Source organism: Dasypus novemcinctus, chromosome 18 (genome assembly GCF_030445035.2).
Source record: "Dasypus novemcinctus isolate mDasNov1 chromosome 18, mDasNov1.1.hap2, whole genome shotgun sequence".
In the NCBI taxonomy this organism is placed as follows: domain Eukaryota; kingdom Metazoa; phylum Chordata; class Mammalia; order Cingulata; family Dasypodidae; genus Dasypus; species Dasypus novemcinctus.
In genome coordinates, this window is record NC_080690.1 from 32,731,306 (window position 1) to 32,740,684 (window position 9,379).

At 43.6% G+C, this 9,379-nt stretch overlaps 1 protein-coding gene across 7 annotated transcripts in view; it reads right to left on the minus strand.

Moving 5' to 3' along the window:
• CFAP263 (cilia and flagella associated protein 263) overlaps positions 1-8,087 on the minus strand; it is a 40,004-nt gene extending 31,917 nt beyond the window's left edge. For 4 of the 7 annotated variants that reach the window (XR_011646289.1, XM_058279921.1, XM_058279920.1 and 1 more), the window contains exons 1-3: positions 7,858-8,053; positions 6,218-6,347; positions 4,609-4,761 (exon numbers count right to left, since the gene is read on the minus strand). Coding sequence is in view for 6 of the 7 variants with exons in the window: in XM_058279921.1 (XP_058135904.1) it covers positions 4,609-4,761; positions 6,218-6,347; positions 7,858-7,958 (384 nt within the window). In the remaining variant the exon portion in view is untranslated. Of the gene's footprint in view, positions 1-4,608; positions 4,762-6,217; positions 6,348-7,716 lie in introns of all 7 variants that reach the window. The other 3 variants (XM_004482953.2, XM_004482956.3, XM_071209145.1) reach the window with 3 other exon arrangements.
• Positions 8,088-9,379: the final 1,292 nt, after the last annotated feature.

The following is a 9,379-nucleotide window of genomic DNA, read 5'->3' on the forward strand; positions in this document are numbered from 1 at the left end:
TTTCTAACAAGTTCCCAGGTGAAAATGGTGGTCCTTGACCCACACGTTAAGGGCCTCTGTGTTAGGGCAGTGGTTCTCCATGTTCTCTGCACATTAGAATAATCAGGAGGGTTTTGTTTTTGTTTTTTTTTAACAACTTTATTAAATTTACCCATTCAAAGTGAATTTTAGTATACTAACATGTTTCTAGTAAGTCAACAGGTGCAATCATCACCACCACTTAATTTTAGGACATTTTCATTACCTCAAAAGAAACCCTGTACATATTAGCAGTCACTCCACTATCCCCCCCTCCTCCCAGCTCCTGGCAACCAATAATCTAATTTCTGCTCCTCTCTATAGATTTGCCTATTCTGCACATTTCATACAAACGGAATTCTACAATATGCCCTTTTGTGCTGGACTCCTTTTGTTTACCATGTTTTCAAGGTTGAGCCGTGTTGTACTATATATCAGTATTTCATTTCTTTTTATTATGAAATAATATTCTATCATAAAAGATATGTCACTATGTTTATCCATTCACCAGTTGATGGACATTTGGGTTCTTTCCATTTTTTGGCTATTATAAATAATATTGCTAGGACCATTCCTATACTTTGCATGAATGTATGTTTTCAATTCTCAAGTATACACATAGAAGTGGAATTGCCGGGTCATATGGTAACTCTATGTTTAGCATTTTGAAAAACTGCCAAACTGTTTTCCAAAGTAGTGGCAACATTTTACAATCCAGCAGCAATGGATTAGCTTTCTAAATTCTTCATATCCTCATCAACACTTGTTATTGTCTGTCTTTTTTATTTGAGTCATCCTAGTCAATGTGAGGTGGTAACTCCTTGTGATTTTGATTTATATTTCCCTAAAGGCTAATTATGTTGATTATCTTATCTAATGTGCTTATTGGCCACTTTTATATCTTCTTTGGAGAAATGCTATTCAAATTCTTTGCTCATTTATTAATTGGGATATTTGTCATTTTATTGTTGAATTTTAATAATTCTTTATATATTCTGGATACAAATCTCTTATCAGATATAAGACTCGCAAATGCTTTCTACATTCTTGGTTGTCATTTCACTTTCTTAACAGTGTCCTTTGAAGTAAAAAAGTTTTTAATTTTGATGAAGTCCAATGTATCTATTTTTTCTTTTGTCATTTGTGCTTTTGTCATATCTAAGAAACACAAGGTTCCTATTGATACTAAAAATTTGTTATTGTGTATTCTTCTAAGAGTTCTATAATTTTACCTCTTACATTTAGATCTTTGATCTATTTTGAGTTTATATTTATATGGAATGAAGAATGGGTCCAACTTCATTCTTTTGACTGTGGATATATAGCTATCCTACCATTTGTTAAAAGACTATTTTTTTCTCCACTGAATGATCTTGGCACCCTTGTCTAAAATCAATTGCATCAATTACATAAATGTAAGGGTTTATTTCTGGACTCTCAATTCATTCCATTGATCTGTATGTCTCTCTTATGCCAATACCATAATGTCTTGATCGCTGTAGCTTTCTAGTAAAATCTGAATCCAGGAAATGTGAGACCTCCAGCTTTGTTTTATTTTTCAAAGTTGTTTTGACTATTCTAGATCCCTTGTATTTCCATATGAATTTTAGGACACGCTTGTCCATTTCTGAAAAAAACAAAACAATTGAAATTGCTTTGAATATGTTTATCAATTTGAGTAGTACTGCCATCTTAGAATATTAAGTTTCTGATCCATGAACATGGAATGTTTTTCCACGTAGATCTTTCACAATGACTTTTATAACAGCTCTGAAGATGTGAGAGAACTCATAACCACCACCATCCCCTATCCCCTCCCTCCCCCCCATTTTATAAAGGAGGAAACCAAAGGGTAGAATCTCCCACCCACAACTGAAACCCAGGTCTTCCTACTCCAGCACCCATATGTACAGATGGGTGGATTATCATCCCTGTAAATTCAAAGCTCAAAATCTGCTTCCAGGCAATAGGTACAATCAGAGCTACTGGAGTTACAGGTGGGTTGTCCCTGGTTATTGTTAGGATCCATATAGTAAAGAGGAGGGCAGCTAACAACTCTCAGAAAACTCTCCATCCAGGGTCCCCTCTCCTTTCACCTGCACTACTTTCCTCAATACCTGACATGTATTTACTACTGATCCTACTCCTTCCCCAACATCTAATCAGTTCCTGAAATTTGCCACATCTTTCTCTGCAATCTCTCAGATCTGTCCTTTCTTCTGGAGAATACAGCCAACCATCCTTTGCCCAGCCCTTTCCCCTGGGAATTAAGAAGCGAAAGCATCTTTGCTGTCTGGCCTCTGGCTCCAGCCTCTTCCCATCCCCATCCTTTTCACATGCCAGAACATCAGTCTGTCTGAAATGCTGCTTTCAATACATCACTCCCCTGCCCAGTTATCCTCAGTGGGGTCCTGCTTTCTAAGACATCAAAGATAAACTCCTCTGCCTGGCTTTCAAGGTCTCACAGTCCTACTCATCCTGATTTGCCTATATGGTTCCCAAAGCACCCTAATCTCTAATCACACCAGCCTCCTCAATGTCATGACATGCCATGTTCATTCCTACCTCTATTTCCTTGCTCATGTCATTCACCTTACCTAGGCACCCTTTCTTTACCTATTTCCCTTAAACAAATGCCATCGATCTTCAAATACCATGTCAGGTTCCAAGTCAATTCCCACCTTCTCAAAAAAGTTCTCGTGATCATTCTATTCTACCCCACATCTATTTCTCTCTGCACTCGACTTTTTAAAAAAGATTTATTTATTTATTTCTCTCTCCCCCACCTCCCTCGTTGTCTGCTCTCTGTGTCTATTCACTGTGAGTTCTTTCGTATCTGCTTGTCTTCTCTTTAGGTGGCACTAGGAACCAATCCGGGGACCTTCCAGAGTGGGAGAGAGGTGCTCAATCTCTTGCGCCATCTCAGCTCCCTGGTCTGCTGCATCTCTTATTGTCTCTCTTCTGTGTTTCTTTTTGTTGCATCATCTTGCTGCACCAGCTCTCAGCTTGGGCCAGCTTGCCACACAGGCCAGCACTCCTGCACAGGCCAGCACTCCACACGGGCCAGCACTCCACTCAGGCCAGCTTGCCGCACGGGCCAGCACTCCACATGGGCCAGCACTCGGCTCAGGACAGCTTGCCGCTCACGCCAGCTTGCCACATGGGCCAGCACTCAGCTCAGGCCAGCTTGCCACGTGGACCAGCACTCTACGCAGGCAAACTCTCCGTGCACTTGACGTTTTACAATACACAATTTATTTATTTATTTATTAATATTCTTTTTTTATAAGATTTATTTTTATTTCTCTCCCCTTCGCCCACTCCCCGCCCCCAGGCTGTCTGCTCTCTGTGTCCATTTGCTGTGTGTTTTTCTGCATCCACTTGTAGTCTTGTCAATGGCACCGGGAATCTGTGTCTCTTTTTGTTGTGTCATCTTGCTGCGTCAGCTCTCTGTGTGTATAGCGCCACTCCTGGGCAGGCTGCACTTTTTTCGCGCAGGGCAGTTCTCCTTACGGGGTGCATTTCTTGCGCATGGAGCGTGGGGGACACCCCTGCGTGGCACAGCACTCCTTGAGCTCATCAGCACTGCATGTGGGCCAGCTCACCACATGGGTCAGGAGGCCCTGGGTTTGAACCCTGGACCTCCCATGTGATAGGTAGACACTCTATCCATTGAGCCAAGTCCCCTGCCAACAATACACAATTTAGCATCTCAAAGCACTGCTAATGCATCTCCTTTAACTTGCTAGAATTCAACAATTCATGCATGGAAAGAAGAAGGAGAAAAGAAAGGATCCCTTTATGTAGCATAGATGATTCCATCAAAGGGGACATGAGTCCACACTAGTCTGTCCCTCTCAAGGCCATGAGTGTGACTGTACTACTGGAAAATATCTATTTGTCATACAACATGGCTCTCAGATGCAAATCAACAACCTTATCCCATGAGCAACTAAATTCATGGTGATATTTCTTCTCCAAAGGAAAAACAACTGTGCTGAACTCACTGAGAGATACCATGCTGGTCTCCAACAAAGCAGGGGACCCTGGAAGTACACACTGTAAATGAAGGGTGATTTAAGGGGTTTTTCACTTAACTCACTGACTTTGAGCTCAAACCCTTCGTATACCCTTTGTATTATTAAGGAATTATGAATTTTTTCAGGGCATTTATGGATATTTGGGTTAGGTTATTTTTATTTCATATTTTAGAGATATATACTGACATGTTCATAGAAAAAAAATCTGTCTAAAGTTCACTTCATAACAATCCATGGGGTGAGAGAAAAGTTGGTGGGGAGATTGATGAACAAAAGTGGCCAATCACTGATGATGCCTCTGGGTGGTAGCTACATAGGGATTCATGGCGCTAGCCTCTCTACTTTTGTGTCTTTTGAAAATTTTTCATAAAATAAAAGCTTAAAATTTGTTGTCTCTTCATGCAGGTGGTAAGTTCCTTAAAGGTAGCCCTTAGTTTGTCTTATCCTACTCATGTTTCATCCAAAGCACCAATGTTTAAATGAATGGACTAGAGATACTTCTTGGTATCAATGAGGGGAGTCCAGCTAGGATATGGAGAGAAAGGCGTACCTCATGGTGCTGCAGGTCACGCTCTGCATTCGCCCGCATGTGCCTGAGCTCGTCCTTTGTGTCTTCCAGCTCCTTTTGTACAAGCTCACATTTTTGGTCAACAGTGAGGCTTGTCAACCCTACACGGGATTTGGATTTCTGCCGGCTTCGGAACTGCAACCCAAGAAAAACAAAGCCATTTTCAAGTAAGAACTAGAAATAAAGCAGCGCACAATGGACCTCAAAATGACCACTCAAACCTGCTGGAAATCTCCCTGACTGAGGGCCAGGGAGAATGACCTCATGGAGAAAGGGTTCTAGATATTAGGCCTGAGGTGACACTTATTTCATAGTCATCTTGGGATGGATTGAATTGCATGCCCCCAAAAGATATGCTGAAGTTTTCTAATCCCCAATACTTCAGAATGTGACCTTATTTAGAAATAGGGTCATTATGGATAGAATTAGACAAGTCAAAATGCCTACTGGAGTAGGTTGGGCTGTTAATCCAATATGACTGGTGTTCTTAGAAGAGGAAATGTGGACACGGGTGGATAGGAAGAAAGGAGAATACCAGGCGACACTGAGGCAGAGAATGTCATGCATTGCTGGCAGGTCCCTGCCAGGAGCCCGGAGCCTGGAGCCTGGAACCCGGAGCCAGGAATGGAACAGATTCTCCCCTACAGATTTCAGAGGGAGCATGGCCCTGCCGACACCTCGATTTCAGACTTTAAGCCTCCAGAACTGTGAGACAATAGATTTCTGTTGTTTTAAGCCACCCCATTTGTGGTATTTTATTACAGCAGCCCTGGGAAAGGAAGACACATCTTCAGGTCCTGGGCTAAGTACTTCAAAGGCCTATGTTGGACATTGAACTGAATATAAATATGGGAAAAATATCTCCAGGGTAGAAAGAGTATAAACTAGATTTAGACCAGCATTCAAGTCAAAGTGAGAGGAAACCCAGAGCTCAGTGCTTTCTGAACTGAACACAGAAGAGAAATGGCCTCTGGGAGTGCAATAGTCAGCAGAAACAAAGAGAAAAAAATCTTAGATTTTCTATGCATAAAAGGCAAAGGTCCTAAGCAAGTGGCTTAGGGAATTGTGTGGCCTGAAGGTGGGTTTGCTTGGCCCTCAACATTGGGAAAGACCTAAACAGTTTAAAATGTTCTAAAACTAATTACCCACATTGGAAAAACTGGGAAATTCCACCCAAGAAATAAAAGATTTTCAGTTTCTCTTGAAAAACCAGGTGCTGTGGCAATACCAGTCTCCTGGCTACCCTTTTAGACCAGGGAGGTGGCCCAAGTGGCCGCACCAGGCCTTCTGCACTCCTGTGCATGGGTGACCAGATCTTGTAAACATTTCAGTCCAAGTCCCCCATGTTAAGGGTATTCTTTGGAACAAACTAAGATCTTCTGGGAGAGTCAACCCACTCAATTGAATCTGATTCCTTTTACATTCACTTGAAAGAGAAATCTGGGGTAGGGGGAGGAAGAATCAAAAAGAAAACAGGGAGAAATGCATATGGTCACATGGCCAAAGAGGTACCCTAAAGGCAGATACACAAATACCACTTGCATCCAAAGAGGCAAATAGAATAAAGAAACTCTTACACCTCCACGTGTACCTGTGAAAATTCTGCTGTAGCCACCACTTTACCATCTGATAATCGTGGATGTCGCTGATCTCTGGGCTCCAGTTTATTGTAATATTTTTCAAACATCCCTGTCTCGATTTTGAGAGCAGAGTTTCCATAGCTGCAAGACAGAGGGTACCCGAGTTAGTTCTACTGATACAAGAGTTTAAATCCCAAATAACTAGAATCTAATATTTCCTAGCTGTATTTGACCTTCTGCAAGACACCTAACCTTTCGGTGCCTCATCTGTAAAATGGAAATAGTAACGGCATTAACCGTTAAGGGTTGCAATAAGGAATGTAAAGCCTGTAGCACAGTACAGGACACACAGTAAGTGCTATTTAAGTACTTAATATTTGTATTCGTTTTATTTAATGAGCCACAAAATTCAGAGCACTGGGATGATACTGAAAACTGTTGCTGAGATGAAGCTACAGGTTTCATCATCGTGTATCTTTTAACCTATTGTGAAATTCCTTCTGAATGATCACATTCTTGAAGTTATACACACCCACACTCTTTAGATGTTTCCTTTAGTTTGTTTCTCAGCTCTTTTATTTCTAGTATTCAAGATGAAATAATCCACCGGAAGTTTATTATAAATGGTAGAAAAGCTTTGAACAGATGGTTTTTAAACAACTCAGGATGACAAACCTGGTCTATTCTGCACATGTCAAGATTTCTGTTTGGCTAAATTTTAAGACTAGTGGGAAAGGCAGAATGGACAGTCCAATAAGTTGAAGCCTCCTTTTTCAGCATACGTCACGTTTCTAAGGAAGGATGTAGAATCACACCCTAGTCTGAATCCCAGCATGACCACTGAGGAGCTGTGTGACCTCAAGGAAGTGTCTTCATTTCCTCACTTACTTCTAGGGTGATTGTGTCATTAAATAAGATCACATATGCAAAATACTCAGCACATAATAAGCACTCAATAAATGGTAGCTATTAGTAATAGTGCTTCAATTCCCACCTCAACTATTTCTGCTGTAACATCTATTCAGCTTCCAGGGCCAGGATGTTCTGACTGAGACCAAATAAGTTGTACAAGTAACCTCAACTACATCATGAAAGCTTGCTATCTAATTTACTTGCCATAAGAGATATAAAACAGACAGCTAAAAATACAGAATATCGGGCCAGTCATTCTTTGCTGTCCATCACCAAACTTGTACACTGTTTCAGGCACCGGTGGCCTCATTAAAACCACCTCAAGAGCCTCCTTTATATCCTGCTGTCACATTCATTTTATTATAGAACCTTAGCATCGGAAAGGGCCTTAGGGGTCCTGTGTCCTCAGGAAAAACAGGGGAAGGGTTAAGCACACAACCTGGCACCGACGACCCACTAGGCCGAAGCTCTGACTTGGGCGAAGTGTCACCCCCCACCGGTCCCGACCCCCTCCCTCCTCCACCTCGTCTGGCTCCACCAACGGTCTGTTCAGGAGCGGTGGAGACACACGGGTTAATAAGCAAAGACAAGTTCCTACCCTACTTTTCGGGGGGGTCTCGGCTTTTCTCCAATGTTCAATGCGAGTTTAGATCGTCTGCATGCTGGACCCAAGATCCGAGCCCCCTGGGGGCGGCGGCGGACCCGCCCGGAAGACGGGGCGCCCCGGAGCCGGCCCTACCTGAGCTCCTCCACCAGCCCGCACAGCTGGATAACGGGCAGGTCGTTCTCCTCCCCGACCTGGGACTCGGTGAGGCCGCTTTCCGAGTCTTCCTCCGTCATCGCGCTCCGGAAGCGGCCTCCGCAGGGGCCGAGCGCGCCCGGGGGCGCCGGGGGCTCAGGAGTTGCGCGTCACTCCAGCCGCGACCCGAGGCCCGTTGCCGGGCGACGGACGCGCGCGGGGGAAGGGGCGGGGCTTCCGGCCCCCCCACCCCAGCTCGCCTCCTGCCCCCACTGCGCCCTGACCTCTGCGAGGTCGTGGCTTGACCGGTCTCTTAGCCGCTTTCACCTTCGCTTCCATAACAGTAATATTTAAAATGATAATAAAGCAGCTACTGTTTAATGGCACAGTGTTAAGCATAACTCAATGAAAAGCCTTGCAGCAACCCTGCAACACTATCTGCTCTTCCCTTCATACACCAAACAGGAACTAAAGACCCAGAAGATCTTTCCCCCACCTCGTTGTGGGGTCCCATGCTGTGCTGATGTACATGGTGGCAAGGATCAGTGAGGATGCAGGGGTGCTCTCTGTCTGCTCCCCACAGGGCAGACTTCTCTTAAGGAGGGTGAAGGGCTGGATATGCTTAGGAAGCAAACCATGATACACTGCTCTGTGTGGAAGTCAGCTGCCTCCACCCACCCACCCCAAGGGACATGACTTAGCATCAATAGGTTGTCACTAAGCTCCATAGGAGGGCTGCTGTTTTGCTGTGTGGAGGGCACAAGTTTGGGACCAGAGTGGAATTGCTGGAGATGTTAGCATAGAGGCTAAGCCACCTCAGCCACCTTGTTCCCTCTGCCAGAAAGACTCTTTGGGCTCCAGCGGCAATGCAGATCACATTTAGGAATACTGCTCTGCCACATATACCAGGTGGTCCAATGCTGAGCTCCCATCCCAATATGGCAATATTTCTTAAGCAGACCAACCAGCCACACAGAGACAGGTTGGCTACTTTGGGTCTCTCTGCTGGAAGGACCAACAGCCAGATTTGTATTTCATTTATGAGTTTGCCTTTCCTACCCAAAGAGCCTCAGCCAGCACCACTAATCAGGAGCTTACAGAATGCCTGATCCAGTTATGAAGACTCACTCCACAGGGAAGGAGTTGGGGGGGGTAGACCCAGAACCACTGGAACTGGCTGTGTCACATACTAAAATAACTTGTATCCAGAAGAACTTGCAAAACTCAGTTATAAGAAAACAAAATGAGCAAAAGATTTGAACAAACACTTCATCGAAGAAGATATATGGATGGCCAATAAGCCCATGAAAAGATTCTTATCATTACGGAAATGTTATTATGGAAATGAAGATGAAAACTACACTGAATTACTTCTACACACCTTTAGAGTATATAAAATTAAAACACCCCATCAAGTGTTAGATGAGGGTTCTCACTGCTGGTGGGAATGTAAAATGGCACAATCACTTTGGAAAAAGAGGTTAGCAGTTTCTTTAAGCATTAAAGCTCTACTTACCAAATG